This window comes from Cricetulus griseus (assembly GCF_003668045.3).
Source record: "Cricetulus griseus strain 17A/GY chromosome 1 unlocalized genomic scaffold, alternate assembly CriGri-PICRH-1.0 chr1_0, whole genome shotgun sequence".
Taxonomy (NCBI): domain Eukaryota; kingdom Metazoa; phylum Chordata; class Mammalia; order Rodentia; family Cricetidae; genus Cricetulus; species Cricetulus griseus.
Genome location: NW_023276806.1, coordinates 25,856,501 through 25,877,074, shown reverse-complemented (window position 1 = coordinate 25,877,074; position 20,574 = coordinate 25,856,501). Strand labels below are relative to the sequence as shown.

The 20,574-nt window shown below is 42.0% G+C and overlaps 1 protein-coding gene across 2 annotated transcripts in view; it reads right to left on the bottom strand.

Annotated features, from left to right (window-relative positions):
• Positions 1 to 3,435, bottom strand: part of LOC100755633 (rho guanine nucleotide exchange factor 38) — a 108,508-nt gene extending 105,073 nt beyond the window's left edge. For both annotated transcript variants that reach the window (XM_035451851.1, XM_027395742.2), the window contains exon 1: positions 3,240 to 3,435. In XM_035451851.1, coding sequence (XP_035307742.1) covers positions 3,240 to 3,435 — 196 coding nt within the window. The remainder of the gene's footprint in view (positions 1 to 3,239) is intronic.
• Between the last annotated feature and the right edge of the window lie 17,139 nt (positions 3,436 to 20,574).

The following is a 20,574-nucleotide window of genomic DNA, read 5'->3' as shown; positions in this document are numbered from 1 at the left end:
TCTGCTCACTTCCTTTCTCTGCATGAACCAGATCATTCAAATCATTTGTTCTGTTGAATAGTTACTGAATAGTTTGATAATATTGAAGAATAATTTGTGCTGGGCCTGGCTCTATTTGCAGAAATGGAACAATTAACAAAGCAAGTCTCTGTCATGGAGTATGGGTAGTGGAGAAATTGGAGGGGAATGAGAGTCAGTGTAAGCAATAAGGAAGGATTATATATTTCAGATGAAGTATAGGGAAGAAGTTAAGATACCCATTTCCTATCTGTACTTTCTCCCTATCTCCAGCTTATCGAGTCCTAGAGGCCATAAAGCTTCCTCCACCCAGTGACTGTTCTGAACCCTTGATCCAGCCCCTACTTCCATCCAGCCACTCTTTTGCATCTGTTTGTTTACCTTTCTTATCTTTCCCAAGCAGGCTTCAAGGCTTTGAGGAGTGAAATGTGTGGGGTTTTTTGTTTGTTGTTGTTTTTGTTATGTTATCCTTGTGATTTGGCTCAACATTAACTAAGACAAGACATGACAAATAATGTATACGACCAATACTGAGTCACTCAATAATCAGCTGCAGAAGTAAAGAAAGCCAGCACTGGGTCAGCATTCAGCTATCTGCACAACGGAAATCGTATCAGGAGTAACGGCTGGGAAGACGACCTCTGCACAGTCATTAGAATACCATCTTTAGGGGTGTTTTCTGCTGCACCCCTAAAGCTGGGGTGCAACTTAGGCATCTGGAAGCTCTTAGGCAAAGCATCATTTTCCAAAAATTATGATGGCAACTTAAAATTCAATTTGCTAAAATGTTATTAAAAATTCAAAAAATAAAAACAACAGGTAGACTCTCTAGTGTGGATTACAGGGCAAACTCAGACACTGAAGAGAGGTCTACTTTTTCAGAACCAACGAGCTGGCTTCCACAGAGAACTAGAACAGTGAATTGCTCAAATAACAACACAGCACTAAAAACAACAGACTGGATGAATTGAGAACGGTAGAAGTACTGGAAATTCCAGTCTTCGAAAGCATTCTGACCTCACAATGTCTTTGGACCATCTTTCCAAGGCTCTATCCAGTTCAGGTCATCTTTTTTAATGCCTCGTGGGGGCTACTGGTTCCAACAAAGATAGGAACAAAACCTTTGCCATTTCAACAAGGAAGAGATTTAGGAAACATCTGACCACAGTTCACGTGGGCATTGAAGAAACCAGACCGAAAACCCAAGCTGTCTGCCTTGAGCATAGTGGAGGAAATGACTCCCATTGCCACTGAGGCTTCTGTTGTAAATGAATCATGAAAGTCCCCTTAGGCTTTAGAATTTAGGTTTTACTGGTTACAGCTAAACATGTTTCTTCTCAGGAGTCCAGCAAAGTTATAGTTCTGATGGGATCTTCTACACTCTCTGGTGACTTTTTTTTTCCCAAGTATTTCTAGGAACCTGGGTGAATTCTGAATTTTTCCACTTTCATAGACAAAAATCCAACAGAACAGAGAAAACGCACAAACCAAACGAAGTGTGCAATCGGTCTGAGGACTTCTACAAAGCTAACAAACGCCCACTGTGTTTCGTGGCCACCTGCCTATTTTTCTGGATACAGTTAGGAAGAGAAGAGTAAAACCTAATAAATTCCAAAGTTATTTCTAATTTATTTTGCTGGTGGAAAGTCTGAAGCAGAAGGATGCTGACTTAGTGAAAGTGACGGGAGAAACATCGTTGGAAATAATGTGGTGAACTTCTGAATTCATGTATGCTCTATCTTTATCAAGGAACAAAAAGTTGAAAAACAAAAGATATGTAAGTTTGGATGAATATTCAGCTTGACCTCTTAGTATGGTACTCATTCTTAAAATTGAAAATAACTGCTATCATTATTTATAGAGCATATAGTATCTGTCAGCCAAGGTACTAGAGATTTGTGTCAATGTCTAATTCAATCTTCAACACTATGTGGTAGATATCATTAATCTCACATTCAAAAATAAGAAAGTTGGAGCGCAGAAATTTTAAGACATTTTCTTCAAACTCTTGTATGTTGTCAGTTGAAGTCATAATTGGAAACCAAGTATGCATGACTAAAATTGGCATTCTTTCCAACATTGCCTCGAAGGATCAAATACTATTCCTCCCTCATCAAAAATAACTTCTTTAAGGATAAAGACTGACACTGCAATTTAGTGTTGAACCATACAGAATTTTAAAAAAGTTTTACACCCTAGTTAGAGCTTTTAAACGTTTAATTTAAATGCATTTGGGGTGATTAATTTGCATAATCAAGTCTAAGCTTGTTTCTGAGGAGAGCATTCTGCTAACAAGTGTGTCCCATTGGTCTTTTAATGCTGTTGCAGTTTTAACATCTAAAATGGCAAGTCACAGTGGGAAGAGGGGAGTTCATGCCTGCACTGTGCACGAAACAGGAGAGACGGGATCTGGAGGCTCACATGACAGGTGCAGCTGTGGAGACAAAACTCTGCATGCTGTCACACCACATGAAGTCTTAGGGGAGCAAATGTCCTTTAGGAGGAAGGGTAGTCGGAAGGAGCTAGGAATCCAGGGCCAGAGACAGAAGATGTGTTATAATAACTGTTCCAAATTATCTTACCACCATCACAAAATAAAGTGGTTGTTTCCTCAGTAGTCACTCAGTGTAAGTGTGCGGGAACAGCTCTGCCCTGTTTGGATGCTATTCAGTCAACTCCAATGGCATGCTCCTTGAAGTGATTTTTCCGGCGTTCTTTCAGAGCATCCCACTGACTATAACATTACTCATTTTTTTCACAGACATGATTATAGTTTCACGTCCCTGTTTAAGGTACGTTTCAATCATGGTTTAGCACAGTTTTCTAACTAGCGCTCATGGTGTGACATCTCACAGCCACCTACCAGGATAAACTGCTTTTTGTAGATTTTAAATCACATGTGCAGCAATCCTTCCCCCTTTCTAAGTGGAGAGGGGGAAAAGAGGAGGAACAAGGAAGGCAGAGGAAAAAAATATTACTCTCACCAGAGAAAATTGAATGGTATTAAGAAAATTTCAGAGAAGGCTCTTTAGCCATTGATCCACACCATAAAATCTTTCTATCTATCTCACGGGTCCCTCGCAATTTCATTTTCTTGTTTTGTAAGAAGGGAACGTTGCCATTTGATTTTCTCCTCCGCCTCAAGTGTCTCTGCAAATGGGAACCAGTTGAAACAGACCTGGCAGGGAGCCACCTGCGGCAGCTGCTTTTTCTTTGGTTACCTTGTAGTTTCTGGTTGTATTCGGTCCTGTCAGACTGGCTCCTCCTCAAGGTGCCAGAGTGGTCCCCAGAGACACTGCCGTCCACCACAGTGTCCGTCTTCCTCCTCTCCAGCATATACAGCCTGGGTCTCAAGAAGGTCAGGTTCTTTCTCTTGCTTCCCATGTTTTCCTTCCCAGGGGCTTCTCTGGGCTCCATCTGAGGCAGTGAGACCAAGTTGTGAGGTTCACAGGCCACGGCTGGTTGCTCAAGTGCCTCAGGTGAGCCTTGGCATTTAACTGCCCCCTTCTAACTACACAGCCTCACAGCAAGGTTACCTGTCTGTGACTGCTACCTGGAGTCCCCAGCTCCACCCCTATGAGGTCATCCTTTTTTATACCTACCATCCAACAGGGGAAGTTGCCACCTGTTACCCGAGAGACTGCAGCCCCGAGTTAGGCAAAGCAGGGACTCTACTGTCACATGCTGCTGAAGCAAACAAAAATCTCATTGTGTGGGCCAAGGGCTGGGGGTGGGGAAAGGGAAAGTGAGCAAGGTGAGGCTGGGAGGAGGGGAGGGAAGGACACATTAGCAGAACCCACAGCCTGCGGGTTGAATGTGTGCCCATGGGTGTGTGCAGGTGCTCTCTGAAGACGGTGCTGTGACCGGCCGCTGGGAGCTCTGTGCGGCTCTCCTCCCGCCTTCCACCTGTGGCTCCGAAGCCAGTGTGCAGCTATGACAATTTACATTTGCACAACAAAGGAGACTGGGCTATTTTCATTTGGAGTATGTGCCCTCGAGTGCTGGCATCCAGAGGTTGTCTGTTACAATCAGCCTGGCTAAACCCTGATCAGATCTCCTAAGACATAAAGATTGACATTTGCGAGTGATTCAGCCCAGCAGAGTCAAGAGCAGGAGGATGAATTTCCCTGAGCGAGAAACTTCTCTGTTGCTCATTCTCTACTTGCTGCCTTTGCGCAGGAGCCATCTTTTCCCGGGTCCAGCCTTGTCCTCCTGTGTCTCGGTCCTTGGGAAAATAATAGATGATCCAAGGTTAATTTTTGTAGGATGTTTCTTGTGTAGCTTCACCAGTACAGCTCGAGGAAAGGAGTTTGCTATGGGCACGCGAAAGGAGGACGCAGGTTTGAAAATGAGGAAGCATGAAGAAGAAACAGCAAAACGGGATGGGCCTTCCATTGTTTGAAGCTGTTTTTCCGTATTTGTTGAGATCTCCCGAGGGGAGACAGAGCAGAAGCTCTGGGAATGAGCTGAGTGTTTTGTGCACAGCCTTGTTAAGGAAAAGAGACCCTAAGGAGGAAACTAGATTCTCTTCTGCAAAAGGACCACCAGGGTCCACCTGCCCATCCTGAATCTTGCTCAGCTCAATCTAGATGAAATTATAAATGAGGAAAAAGACAAAAACCATCTTCCCAACTCAGGGTATGTAGGCTGAATGCAATTTGCGTAATTACCTTAAGAGATAAATGATAAATCCTCACTATAGAGACATCTATATATAGATTGGCATACTGATGGCTTTTATTTGAGAAAACTGAGTTTTTTTTTTAACCAAGCTCTCCCAAGCATATTGAATAAATACCTTCAAAGTGACTTTTAAAGCTGTAAAATGAGGTTTATTATTTATTAAAATATCCCACATGTTCACCTAGTGACTATCAGAGCTATACTGCCATTAAAACTGTAAGAATTATGGAAATAGGAGGTTTAGAGACTGTCAGTGGCCCATAACAAAACAGAAATCCTGTCAGTGGCCCATAACTAATTAATAAAAAACATTAATAAAAACAGAAAATTAATAAAAACAGATAAAACATTTTATTTGCGTACTTTATTGTTTTAACTGTGTGTGTGTTTGTGAGATGTACATAGGTGTGTGCATGCATGTTTGCATTTGTGAGTGTGTGTGTGTGTGTGTGTGTGTGTGTGTGTGTGTGTGTACTTGTGTACGCACGAATGTGGGGAACAAAGTTGCTTGTTGTTGGAAATCACTCTGAATCATTCCACACCGTTCCCTGAGGCAAGCCTATTAGTCAAACCCAGAGCAGGCCTGTGTGGCTAGTTTTGCTAGCCAGCCATGCCTTGCTGGCATTTGCATGAGTCCTGGGGATCAGAGCTCTGCTCCTTTGGCTCCGGCAGCAAGTTCTTTACCCACTGAGCCACTTTCTGATCCTATATTACTTTGAGGTTTGTTTGCTTGCCTGCTTGTTTGTTTAGATAGTCTCACCATGCAGCCTTGCCAGGCCTGGCACTCACTATGTAGAGGACACTGGCATTGAGCTCACAGAGATCTGCCTGCCTCTCCCTCTTGAATGCTGGGATTAAAAGCATGTGCTGTCTTTGCTTTGGCTTCTGTTATAAGGTCTTTGCTTTTTTTTTTTTTTATATATATATAGGCTGACCTGGAACTCACTCTGTAGTCTGAACTAGCATTGCATTTGTTCTCTTCCTGACTCGTCTTCTTCATCTTCCTGAAACCCGGGATTCAGGGTGGGCCACTGTGCCATCCAATTTAAAAGTCTAAGCAATTTGTGATTGCTGCAGTAAATGTGGGCCTTTATCTTGGAAACATTCTGGCCTTTGTCTGTGGCTGTGCACTGTAGTATATGAATTTGAAAATGGCAGAAGCATTTGAAATCACAAAGAAATAGAACACTAGATGATAGAGAGAGGTAGCTCATAACACAGTCAGGGGATGAGGTTACTGGTAATGTTCAAAGAATATACAGCTGACTTTTGTGTTTTCCTAAGTCATCATTTTGTCTAGATATGATCCTTTTTTTGCATTAACCTAAATATTTAGAGTGAGCACATCCACACACTGGAGCAAATGTGAAATCATGCTATATTCAAACAGTTCCTTAACCTGTTGTTCTTTCTGAAACAAATTTCTATTTCTAAAACAAGCATATTATTAGCATTGATATCCTGGTATATTTACTGTTTTTACTTTTAATGATGGATACACACACATATAGCATAACTACTATAGAGTCTGTGGCAAACGTGTATTTCATTTATTCATGATGTTTTATTTTAAATTTAAAAATTACATTTCATTAAGTGTGTGTGTGTGTGTGTGTGTGTGTGTGTGTGTGTGTGTGTGTGTTGGCTCACAAATGGAGGTCAGAAGACAAATTGCAGGACTCAGTTTTCTCCTTCCTCTATATGGGACCAGGGGAAGAAGTCAGACCACAGGGCTTGGTGGCAGGCACCTGTACCCACTGAGCCATCTCACCGGCCCTTAAATACTTTTTATGCAAACTTAGAAATAGTCAAAACTACGGCTGTGGTTTAAAAATGAGATGGTCTCCAGACCACATATTGGGTTTGGCTGGATGTTGCTACCAAATGATGGAATTTGGGAAGTGATTGGATCCTGAGGTTTCTGACCTAACCTCTGGGTTGACCCCTTAATAGACAGATACATAGTACATGGCACTATGAGAGGGTAGTGGGGAGTAGGAACGGGGGCCTGGTGGAGGGAGCAGCCACCGAGGCATGCTCTGATAGGATCGTCATTTCTCCCTGACTCTTCTCTTTCTCTCTGATTGCTGACTTCCTCTCCATCACCTCCCTTTCCCAAGATTCTCCGCCTTGCACAAGTGCAGAAGTATTGTGGGCAGCCAGCATGGACTGAAACCTCTGTGAGGCAAGACAAAATAAATACTCCCTCTGGTAAGTCACCTTTTCTTAGGACTGTGTCACAGTGGCAAAAACTGACTAACCACAGTTTATTCCATCAATGACTGGGGCAGACACTGCTGGGGGTTTGCTGTTTTTATTTTTATACCCACTCCCAGTTGTCACTCATAGAAGGACCAGACCCATCATTTAATTCAAGGCAGCACCAGACTCAACCAGTCAAGGATAATTTTTTTCCCCCAAAAGTGGCCATGCTTCTCTGGCCTCAGAGCCTGGCACCTCAGAGTCAATCCAGAATAAATGGCAAGTATTGATTCTGAAGAAGCTTTCCCTTTGCCTAACTCTAACCTTCTTCCTCCAGACTCAATGGAATATGTGGAGCAGTCACAGCCACCCTGTATCTGAGAGCCAAAGACGGATGAATTCTTACACTATCCAACCAGCACTACCAGCCATTCAACTTAGACTATCGATATTCCGGTAAAATAGAGGCTTACTTTCTCCAAGCCATTGTTGGGATGTTTGTGAGCATATTTGAAGTGTGTTTTGTAGATATATACAAGCAAATTACATTCTCTTGCTTATTTCCTGGACATTTACAAAGCTGCTGTAGTTAAAATCTCCAGCCTAAAACATGCTTTAGTTTTTTCCAGAAATGAAAATGGCCAGGTCAGAGAAACATTCAGTGGGCAGAGAAACATTCAGTGGGCTTTTTAATGTTGGATCATCAAGCAGATGAGAGAACAAAGGAAGTCTGGTGGCATTCCAAGAGTTCTGCTTAAAGCAGTCACAAGCTAGACTGCACGAAGAAGAGACGGCTGTGACAGACAAACTGTGGATTTACAAGTCTGGGGTCAATGTTTAGATTTTAAAATTTGGGAGCCAATATAAGGTACATATTATTTAAAGGCATGGAATGAGACGATCAGTTAGGAAGAAAATCTATCCAGAAGAGGAAGATCAAAATCAAATTCTTAGTATCTCTACATCTAGAGGTAGGTTTAAAAGAAAACCCAATGGAAGACAAACCATTTAAAGTCAGAGAAAAGCAATAAAATATTTACTTTGAAACAGCACACAAGCAAATTTATGTTTACTTTGAAACAGCACACAAGCAAATTTTCTCCAAACTGGAGAGTACTTTGTCCTCCGATGACAAAATGAAATGGAAAGCACCCAATTCCTTTAATTTTGCATCATTTCAAGCATCTGTAAGATTTCCAGATGGAACTGAGTCAAGTGGCATATGTGGGGGTCAGAAACAGATCCCATTTAAAACGGTAAGAGTAGAGCTGGGGAGATAGCTCAGCCGCTAAAAGCTGGGCTCACAACCCAACGTGTAAGCGTGCTAAAGCTGGGGTGACAGCTCAGACCTATAACCCCAGAACTTAGGAGGTGGAGCCAGAAGAATTAGGAATTCACTGTCACCCCTGGCTACACAGCAAGCTTGAAGCTAGCCAGGGCTCCAAGATATTATCTCAAAAAAATAAAAAGAAAAAATGAAAAGAAAGGAAGTAAGAAGGGAAGGAAGGAAGGAAGGAAGGAAGGAAGGAAGGAAGGAAGGAAGGAAGGAAACAAGCTGTGACAATGACAGTTTTGAAAAAAATAAGCTCATATTCTCAAGTCAAAGGTTTAAGGGGATGGGCTGAAAAGAGTGCTCAATAATTTCCTGTTATTAACATATATATTTTATATAAGGATAATGACAAAATAAAAGAGTGAGGAAACCAAAACAATAGCTGTTCTTCTCTTTTAGCTTTCTAATTACAGTCTCTTCTTCTACTGGGAGGGCTCTAGGATCACACTCAGGTTGACGGACTTGGCTGCGGGACTGACAGCCCAAATGTTCATGTTTTTCAAGACATGGGGACAAATTTAGAAAGCCTGAAAAAATTATCACACTATTAATAAATAATGGAGTTAGAGACTCAAACTCATTCCCATCCTGTAGGGATGGCTGTGGCCCTTGACATTCAACCACACATTAAGTGCCCAGCAAACCGCTGGCAGATTTAATATTCCAGAGTTTTCCTTCCCGTTCTCTATGCCAGGCATCCAGGAACAGTTTTTTACTGTAATCTAGGAACGATCTGGTTTAGTTACGAGTCTAATTATTGACTGCTGAGTAACAGACCTCTCCCTAAGCCTTAGCTGCTTGCCATAGTGATTATCAGTGTATTAGGGGGTCATAGCTTGGGGGCTCAGAAACTTGGGGAAGGCTCACTCACCTAAGCAGGTCTAGCTCACACTTGCCCTGTGGTTGTCAGCAGAGCAGCCTTGGCTTGATCAGAGCTTCCTTTTCTTGTTGGGTTGAGGCCTCTTCTTTTGACCTTGTGGTGGAACCTCATTTGGAGTTCTTTCTTGTGCCCAAGTTTGAGGGACATGCCCCAGGGATCCAGTTCACTTTGGGGACTGATTTTGTTCAAGCCATTTCTTTAGGCGTGGAATCACCTTTCCCATTCTGATGCAGTCTTACCCATCCTTCAAAACCCAGCTTCAAGGTGCCTTGCTCTGTCATGGTTCCCCTCCTGTCCTCTGAAAATATCAGTTCCTCCCTCCTCTGAACTCACTCTTCAGCAGCTTCCTTCACAGTGGATACAGCTCTTTATAGCCTGCAACTCCAGTTGGGGGTCGAGCTTTCAAAGTGATTCGCCTTTGCTCCCCTCCCGCCTAACAACCCGAGGTCAATAAACATTGTTGGAGATCAGGTCTTGTAGCTTAAGATCGTGCATGGCCTACCAACAGATGGACAGAGGCTTCGCTGCATCATTCCATTCTTTTGGTCCCAGAAAGGGAAGGTAGCAGATTCGAAACAAGAGCAGAAATTGGAGAATATTATATCTTCAAAGATGAGGTCATGAATGCATCTGTGGGGTAGTCATAAAGCCAGCTCCGAGAGCTCCCTTTTCAACGCTCAACTATTATTCACAGTGGCTCTACAATCCTGTAGCTGTGTTTTTATACCCTCCAGTATGCTTCCTGAAAGCAACCACTTCTGTTAATACACTGACCAAGCAGCAGCAGCAGCAGCGTGATAACCCTGTCAGCAACAATGGATGGAACTGTGGGTAGGAGGGAGGGAAACCTTCTAATGTTTTCATCCTCTTGACTGAAGTCATTTCAGCAATGACATATGAGCGGAACTGGGCCTTTGTCTCCACTGTAATGAATCATCCATTCCCAGATTTTCAAGGTTGTGTTGAGGGGACATGGGGGAGATTTATCTTGGATGGGGAAACATCTTTGCAAGTTCAGGAATGGCCTTTGAGCCAGACCAGTCACATCAGCAAGAAAACATGCCGCTGGAATCTTTGAAAACTAGGTAGTAATTGCCGGGGTCTCAGACAGATCATTGGATTCAATTTCCTGTTGTAGATGGTCTTCCAGATTCCATTCATTAATAAAAGCTGCTCAGCAGAACAGTGACTTGGGCAAAAGCAAATGGAACAGGAGATGAGCTCGTCTCATTTCCAGGGAGCATTTAAGGGATTGTTGTTGTTGTTTCCCTGGCTCCAATTTCTCCAGTCTTCATCCCCTAAATTCTGCAAGCAGTTGTCAGTATCTGACTTCCAGGTACGAGATAGAAACACAGGTACTTTTGTTCTGGCTGTAAATAGCTAACTTCTTTTATTGCAAGTATGAGTAATTCATAAATACTTATTGTAGAAGAAAATCTTAATATTACAATTGAATGTTAACTGTGCAAATCACAGCACCGCCATTATATACAAGATGAGATGCTGCAGACCCATAAAATATGGTCATGAAATGACCTAAGGACTCAAGAGGAAACAAGTGATCATTCTTCTACTTTGCAGGCGTTTCCTTTTTCACCTTTCTTTGGTGCAGAAAACTGCTCGTCATGGGAACTCAATAGAGTGACTCCGGGTAGATGCATGAGTATCTTGAGCTGGGAGGTGAAATGCCATAGTCAGGGATAACAGGGAGAAAGGTGTTTCTAATCAGTGCAGCAAGGAGCCATGTAAGTCACTTACACTAAGAAGCTTGTTTCTTTGTTTGGTTTGTTTTTTTTTTCAGGTTGAGTGACTTTGAAAAGCACATAGACCTAGACTTCATTGCTTCTGAGAGTTCCCTAGGACTCTCCAGCATCCCTGTTGGTATAGGATGAAAACACAAACCCCTCTGACTCAGTTTCTTCACCCTTCAAAGCTGAGCTTCAGACTGATCTCTGTTTTGTGCAGCTGTATCGCTACTCCTTTAGAGAATACTATTAAATTCAAAATTACCGTCTCCATGGCGACCATAACTAGGTCAGTTTGCACTCCGAGGAACAACACTGAAGATTCTGTATCTTTTTTTTTTTTCAACCATCCTCTGTGCCTGCAAACCTTGTTATGCTGCTGAAAGTGGCTTTACAAGAAAGGGGCCCAGCAGCGTCCAGAGGACTTATATTCTTATTCATTTGTGAGCCACACACTTATAAACCTTCATGCAAATTAGATATGCATATGTGATTTTACTTCCAACTGTGAATTTGAATAGCAGCTTTTAATAGTGAAGGTGCAGTTATTTCTTTTAAAATATTATGATTAGTACTCAATAAAATTAAAGCCCAAGGAGTTCTATGAAAAAAAAATTGTGTTTTTAAGACATCCTTCCCCTTTGGTGGCAGTCACTTTTTCCCCTAGCAGAGATTATTGTCTTGTTAAACCAAACACTATTTATTGTGCTTTTCTATTGAATATCTTTATGACCTGTTTTTAAATCAATGTAAATTCAATTATATTTATGTACACATAACTTTACATGCATAGGTTATCGTATACTGTTATAGATTAGTGGGTGTAACTGTGTATGCCTTTAATTCAAACACTCAGGAGGCAGAGGCAGGCAGGTCTCTATGAATTCAAGACCAGTCTAGCCTGGTCTACAAAGCCAGTTCCAGCTAAGACTATTTAGTGAGACCTATCTCGGGCCCTGTTCCTGCAAATACCAAACTATCATAGAGCAAATATGAAGAGTGGAACTACAGAAAAGATATGGGAAATGTGTTCTTTAAATCCCAACATTTCTATATTTGCTATTTTTAAACAATTAGCAGTTACTAGGTTCTTTTATGTGTATATGTGCTGGTGAATGAATGTGTGTGTTGTATAATATGGTATACATGGCTCTCTCTCTCTCTCTCTCTCTCTCTCTCTCTCTCCTCTCTCTCTGTATGTGTGTGTGTGTGTGTGTGTGTGTGTGTGTGTGTGTGTTATTTGTAGGAGGCACAGCTTACAGAAAGCATTGGAAGAACCAGGCTTGTTAAATATTAGGACTGGAGTAGGCGTTGTTTTAACAACCTGATGGCCTTTTTGCTATTCTATGGAGCTAGCCTTCCAGGATCCTCCAATATCCTGAGTGCTATTTAGGCCCCAATCCTGAGCTTAGTTCATAGAACCCATCCTTATGAAAGAGATGCCGTGTACTTTGCATCCTCCATCAGTAGAATCTGTCCTTATGATTATCACAGACCCCTCTCCCTTAGGCCCCAGCCCTGAGCTCTGTTTGTCAGTCAATAGTACTGATTCTTATTGCAAAGGGGACAGGTGCTTTGCTACTTTGCTGGGGAGTTTCTGGGTAGCTGTGCCTAAAGCTTTGTTGCGATAATTGTCACGTGAAAACCTTTTCCCAGAGTTTTACTGTGTTTAAATGCATGAGAAAAATAAGCCCCCAAGACAGACTCTGCAAGTTTTGACCCAGTGCCTGCTGAAGTGGTGCTGACCTGGGTTTCATTCTTCACCTCTTGTGGACCGTTTTCCTACCAGCCATGAGGCTGGAGGGGTCCCCAACATGTGCGAACGGGTATTATGTATGGAGGTCACAGGAGGGATATCAGGGCTTCTTGTTCCATCACTCACCACCTAATTCCCTTGAAACAGGATCTTTCACTCACACTCTGAATTAGTGGCCCTCAGCCCCAGGAATCTTCCACTCTCTCAGCACTGGGGTGTAGGTGTGCCTGTGGCCATGCCCAGATTTTTTTTTTTTTTTTTTTTTTGTGTAGATGCTTAGGATCTGAACTCAGGCTCTCCTGCTTGTGTAGCAACTATTTTATCTACTAAGTTATCTCCCCAGACGCTCGGAGTTCTTCATAACACTAAACACAATGCTACTATCACTTTAGGTCAACAGGTCAAACAACAGTATTAAGCATTAAGACTGACCCTGATCTATTGAGCGTTTGAAGGAGTGCTATGACATGTATATGTTTACATATTGTTTTATTGCTTTGAAGTTTTTGAGTTTGTTTGCTTGTTTGTTTTTGTGGGTTTTTTGTTTGTTTGCTTGTTTGGTTTCTTTGCTTTTGAGACAGAGCTCACCCTGTAACCCAGAGTAGCCTTGAACTTGCAGAAATCCTGCCTTGGCCTTCCTGAGTGCTGGGAGTCACCAAATCACTCTGACACTATGTGACATAGTATGAAGATTGTATAAGCAGCCCCCAAAGGCAAATATTTCTTCTTCTTTTACAGATGCAGAACTGAGGTTCACTGTATGTCATCTGATAGCAGAGTGGTGGCCTCCAAGCCCAGAGAAGCTGGGCTTTAAAAGCAGTGCCCTTTCTACAAAAGTGCATTTACTTTATGAAGGCTAATCTGCATCACGCCTTTCTGTAACATCTTAACGGGTGATTCCACAGGAAAATAATGTGTGATGTCAGCAAACAACTGGTGGACTGGATTTTCAGCTTTAACCTTCAGAATTTTAGGAACTGAGATTTAAGAAGCATAAGTGACTGAGGATCATCCAGGGGTTAGCTGCAAACCAAGGATGGGGACTACATCCCTTGATACCTAAATTCTTCTCTTCTCCTTGTCACAATACGTTGTGGATCCAGAGAACAGCTTCTCATTTAACTAGTGGCTGCTAGTTGTGGCGTCATTTGTTCAAATTCTTCAACTAGTTCCCTGTGGAGGTATTCTTTGTGCAGCCGTGTTCTTTCTCCTTTCCTCGTGGCAATATGAATATGGATTAAGATTTACTCAGAGCAACCAGAGATAGATGCTAAACTTTAAATGTGCTAAATTTCATCCGGGTACTACTTGGTTAAAATAATGCATGAATAAAATATGCACAGCAGTTTGGACTAGGTTTGTAGGACTTTGCCAATCCAGAATTTTAAAGAAACAAAAATTTGGTTGTTTGCATGATTTTAAAATAAGAAGAGAGAAAACACAATGAGATTTGGGAGCAGGGACTAATAAGAGTGGCTAGGTGAGTCTATAAAAAGCAACAGAGGAGAAACAGCTTAGATCCCTTGAACTGAGGCTATGTCCAGCCTCAAGAGGAGTTTATACAGTCACGTGCCCTGACCGACCTAATCAGAAAAGCCTTGAGTAGATGTCAGGGTAGTAGCTTGAGGCGGTTACCAAGGGAAGAAGATGGATCCCAATGAGATCATTTACATTTACAGTAACAATTCCTCAGAGACAAAATGAGGGAAACATTGGTTATGTAAATATCGGGAGATCCATGGCTGTGGGTGAAGATGGGAAGAGAGACGAAGGATGGGGCTGATCCAGGGTAGAGAGAAGTGCGAACGGGTATCATTGAAAGAAGTTGACTGTGGGAGAAACTGAGGCCGGCCTACCAAGCCGCAATTGCCCTGCCCCCCTCAAACGTTCCCAGGCCAGCCCACATGCAGAAAGTACAGCAGCCACTTCCTCCCTGAGCCAAGATGCCAAGCCTGACTCAATGCCCCGAGAGACACCTGATCCAGAGACACCAATGAGGAAATGACAATGAAGCAGAGTCAGCCGCCTGAGCCAATAGGACCTTGGGAGTGGGTATAAATGCAGGTCTAACTTCCTTAATAAACGAGTATGCAGTACATTCTGCTACTCACTGACTCCCGGCGCCTGAGTCGGTGCTTCGTCTTCTCCCCCTCCCCCCCAAAGGGTGTCTGAGTAGAGTAACCCGCAACAGCTGAAACCTAGTGATTAAAACTTCAGTGATGGCGGAGTCAGAGCCTTATCACATCCCTTGCCCACCTCTGTGTCGGACCTAACGTCCTAACAACAGATAAAACCCTTTTGCAATGTATTAACAGAAATCTATTCTCTACCAATCAAAGGGCCGAGAGCGCTATCAGACAGAATTTGAGGCCTATAGTCGACACCCCCGCACCGTCCCACTTTGCTATAACCACCTACTTATTGTTTCTAGCAGTGTATGTAAAAAATACCACGACTTACAACTCTCTCTGTTCTGTTACTATGAAATTACTTCCATATAGGAAAACACAGAGTGGAGGTAACAAATCTATGTATTCCTGGGCCTCAGTCATGCATAGATGTTCTGACTCCAGCATGGACGCTTTCCTAGTCCACTTGAGCTTGAGAACCCTGTTTTTACGTTGACAAAGTCTTGCCCCAAGAAGCTTAATGGGATGCAACTTTTGGCAAGGCGAATTAAACAACCTTTGTCTACAAACTTGAACTACCACTTACCCTGAGAGTCCTTTGGACCTGGGCCTTAAGGCAGTGGTGGTGCATGGCTATAAACCCAGTTCTCAGGCAGAGACAGTTGGATCTCTGACCTTGAAAAGCCAAAGTGTGTGTGTGTGTGTGTGTGTGTGTGTGTGTGTGTGTGTGTGTGTGTGTGTGTGTGTGTTGAGGGAGAGGTTATATCACTTAAATAATTCATTCAGAAGGTATACCAAGGTGACAAGAGCTGGCACCAGTCAGTTAAAGTATTCATCCACTGTCTGATGGGTTCTATGGACAGTTGCCCTCTTGCCCAGGAACGGAATAAACAATCACTTCTCAGAACTCTGATCTCATAGGGAGCTGGCAGGATGACTTCAGCAGATGACATGACAGAATAATCTGAATTTATGCTGACCTTGGTGACATGTGGTAAGTGTTGTGACCTTACTGGCATTGCTCACATTGTTTTTCAAGGAAGAATGTATAATCTGTCAAAAGAAAATTGGATACAGACCATAACAAGTCTTGGCTTTTCATCATTTTCCATAAATTAAGCCCTATATGAGGGTCCCAGCATCATTCCCGAACAGTGTGCATTGAAAATATGCAATTTACTCTCTCATCTCTTTCTGTCCTTCATGCCTCAGGGGGCAGACAAGCAAGAGCCCTCCTGCAAGGGGAGGGGGTGATTCCCCCATGGACACGCATTAATTCCCATGAAAATTTAGCAGAGCTGATGAAGGGAGGTGATCACTTTCACATGGTTATTTCAAGTGCCCCAGACTTGTTCAGGAATAGTCCAAGGTGATTCAGTGTCCCCACCCTAAATCTCATTCTGGATCCCTCTAGCGTACTTCCACAAACATTTGAAGGCTTTCTAAAAATGCTACTTGCAGGTGAGATTTTCTGTAAATGACTTTAATAGTATTATCGTACATGTGCCTACTATTTTATGCAACGGCTTATAATCTGATAAAAATTTTTAGTGTTTCTTAATAGCAACCAACCCATTTATTGAATGTTAATGAAAACTTTCAGATGCATTTCATATTCATTTCTCACATTTGTTTTAGACGATGCAGTAGGCATCTTTATATTGTGGTGACAGAATGCCTGAGATAATTATTCATAAAGAAAAAGTTTCTTTTCAATTCATATCTCCCAGATTTGTGGTAATAATGTACCAAAAGGTGAATTATGAACGGTATGGTGATACATGCTTTTAATTCCAGCACATCAGAGGCAGAGGCAAGTGGATCTCTGTGAGTTCAAGGCCAGCCTTATCTATATAGAGAAATCAGGAAAGTCGGGGCTACATGAAGACCCTGTTTCACATCTCAAATTACAAAAAAAAAAAAAAAAGGTTTAAAAACTCTGATTAGAACTCAGTTTTGTTCTACCGGTCCGCTGCTGACACCTCCAGTGGAATCAAATGTGACCCTTCTCCCAGATACTTTGTCTGAAGCACCAGAGTGGAACACACTTTGATTCCTCTTGGGCTTCCGAAGTTTCCAGAGCCACATTTTTCAGCCCCTGTGCAAAGTCTCCAACATAATCTCTTGGAATGTGCTTCTTCCTCTGTCTTCTCCATTTCTAACTACAGTATCTCATCTCAATTTCTAATTGAGTGGTCCTCGTGAAGGGTTCAGAACCTCACCCAGCCGCCCTGCTTTGGCAGTCATGACTGACCCAGCAAGACATAGGCCCCTGACTCAGCTTATGCTGAGCCCACCCAACCTTGTCCTAATCCCTAGGAAGCCAGATACCCTCCATGTGGCAAGGAACCAATCAGAAGTTAGCCGGAGGGCTCTGGATGTGCTTTACTGATAATAGCAGAATGCAGGGCATAGGAACCGCCCTGGGAGGGCCTCTGGACATAGCAACCTTTCTGCAGTTGCAGCTGACCAATCAACACAGGACAGGTTGTCCAAGCCCGGAGGTGCACCAATCCTGAGACTGTTGCTATGCGACTAGCAGACCCCCCCAGACACTCCCCTTGCTCTACCCCAGTATGTTCGGTGCTGCATTGATGATGCTCCGGGTCCCTTCTGCTCCACCCATTCTGTATAGGACAGACGGAGTTAACCCCAGTTTACTCGTTAACAAAAAAGATTCTTTGCTTTTGAATCAGATCTGGTCACTTGGTGGTTTGGGGGTTCAGAGTCTGGGCACAACACCAGTAGCTAACATTGTCCACCCTGACTTCCAGTTCACAAATTTGTCTCCGGCCATGTCTGATTTGCTACTAAATACATTCTTTTAGCTTTCTGTGACTGCCTTTATTTCTACAAAGATCATTTTGGCCCTTTTCAAGTATGCTGGTCCTTTAATCAACACGGTATGATGGCCAATTGTGTCCACTTGACACACCTGGGGAAAGGAACCTTCAACTGAAGAATGCTTACATTGGATTTGCCTGAGGGAATACCTATGAGGTAGTTTTTTAATTTCTGATTTATGTAAGAGAGCTCAGTCCACTGCAGGTGGTACCAGTCCTGGGCAGGTGAGTCGACAGTGTTCCTCCTCTGTGGTCTCTGCTTCAGCTTCTGCCTCGGCATTCTGCCTAGAGTTTCTGCCTTGGATTTCTTCGGTGATACACTGTAAGTAACCTGGAAGTTGAAACAAGCACTTTCTTTCCCGAGTTGTTTTTGATCACGGCTTTTAAAATTTCAGCAACAGAAACCAAACTAAGGCACATTATGTCGCTATTTTGTTTTAAGTTCTTTTAAATAGTTTTAATGATTTTAATTTTACTTATTTTTATTTCATTTCAGGCTTTTCTATTACCTGAATTTTGCAAGTTCTTATTTAAAAGGAAAAAAGGGAACTCTTAGTTATTTCCCCAAATACTTTTTATACAACACACATGTTTTAACATGTTTTAGATTCTAAGCCCATATTTTATGAGACTTTTTTTCTCCAGAAAAAAAAAAAAAAGAGTAAGGGCTGGCAAGGTAGGTCCATGGATAAAGGCACTTGCCATGCAAGCCTGGTGACTTGAGGTTGAGTCTTTGGACCCCCATAAAGGTGGTAGGAGAGAACCATCTTCACAAAGCTGTCAGCTGACCTCCACACACTGGTCAGATCCTCCTGCAGAGGTGCTTGCTGCAATCCACAGGACCCACAAAGGGTAGTTGACACATTTTTGTAACTCTAGCTCCAGGAGATCAAACGACCCCTTCTGGCCATTGTGAGCACTGCATTCACACAGATACACCACAGACACACAGACACACAGACACACAGACACACACACACACACACACACACACACACACACACACACACACACGGGGGGGGAGATATGCTGATGATGATTAGATAAGTAGATAAGTAGATAGATGAAAGATATATAGAGACATAATTTAAAAAATATTTTTAGTCTTTAGTTACTGGTTTTAAAGTGTTGCCAAACATCATAAGCCCTAGATAGTAAAAATTTAAGCTTAAGTATAATTTCAAATTGTGATGACAGATAAATGTTTCATCATTACTAGACACATTTTCTTTCTCCTTCCTCACTGTGTGAAGTCATCTGTAGTAAACATTGCATAAATACAGTATGGTTATTTGTGGCTTTTCAAAGACAAATAAGTCATGTTTTCATTGACTATATATTTCTGACAGTGAAAGAAAAGAACAATTGTTAAATGCCTAAACTTAATATCAAAACTCAGAAGAGGCACTAATACTAACAAGGACACATTTTAAGAACCTATATTGAAGCAGCATGATTGACAGGGCAAAAGTTTTCTTTATTGATTAGTGCTTAACTGTGTCTGGCTGCTAAGCTGCAGTTCAAAAGTAAGCCTTAAACCAATAATAATTCATCTAAATTATCCATCACAGGAATCTCTTAAAGTTCACCCAAAAGTGAACATCTTAAATTTGCAGTATGTGTTACTTTAAAAAAAAATGTTTACTCACAGTTGAGGGTAGAAATACTTGAAATTTCTAGTGCAAGAAAAAAATGGTCACATCTGCATTCCAGTTTCACTTCTCTGATTGATCGTAATGCAATTTTATAAAAACATAAAAGTCATACATGTTAGTAAAGTCTCATATATATATATATATATATATATTATATATATATACACACACACACACACACACACACACACACACACACACACACACGGTTGAGAGATGTTTAAAGCAGGTTTAATCTATCTGTGTCCTCGAACTTTCATTATTTCTTCCTAGGTAAAATGATCAGTCTCTCAGCTCGTAGGCAGTGTGCTGTATACTCAGCTCACTGGGCAATAACACACTAGAGCTTCTTGTGTCTATGTGATTGTAGCTTACACCTCCTGTTGAACCCTTCCCCTTCCTCCTTCCTGCCTGTACTGTCAGCTTCTGACAGACATCATGCTACTCTATTTTTGGGGGTGGGGTGGGAGTGGGGTTTCGAGGCAGAGTTTCTCTGTATAACAGCCCTGGCTATCCTGGAACTCGATTTGTAGACCAAGTTAGCCTCAAACTCACAGAGATCCACCTGCCTCTGCTTCCTGAGTGCTGTAATTAAAGGCGTGCACCACCACCACATTGTTCTACTCTAAACTTCTGTGCATATATGTATAATAACACCATGAGGTATTTTGTTTCTGCATTTCAGAGTGATTTTTAGAAATCAAATTACCCATCTTTTAAAACCAGATGTTTTTGTATTTTACAAATGTCTGTGCTGATTTTGAGTTTACTATGAGCAATATGCATTATAGTCATGGAGAAAATATAAACAAAAAGACATAAAGATAGGGAAACAAATTGTAGATAAACACACACTGAGAAAGTTCATCCCAACTGTAACAAGTTGTAACTTTGGTATTGCCTGGGTAGAAAGACGACAGGGAAACTGATAAGAAAGACGTGAATCGCTTGATAACAGAACACAGGCAAAGGTCATGAACAGCTATTTTACAAAAAAGAAAATGAAAGTGATTTCCAGCTGTAATTATGTGTTTTAGAAAAGTGGGATCATAGATTGCCCTCTCTGAAAATGATCACTTGCTCTGTTGCTACATTTTAAGAAGGAAGCTGGGCTCAGAACTGGATAGACTAAATTGGTGACAGCAGAATGTCTTTTTCTGAAGAGTAATTATCACTAATCAGATTTCTGAAGATTAAAGAGACCACTGTAGGAAATCGTGAATGTTTATGTCGAGCTGTTCAGCCGAGAAGCTCCAGTGATCAAGAGTGAGCCCTCACAGTAGCTAGAAGGGGACTTGTGTGTCAAATACACACTGGGGTCCGCTTTCTT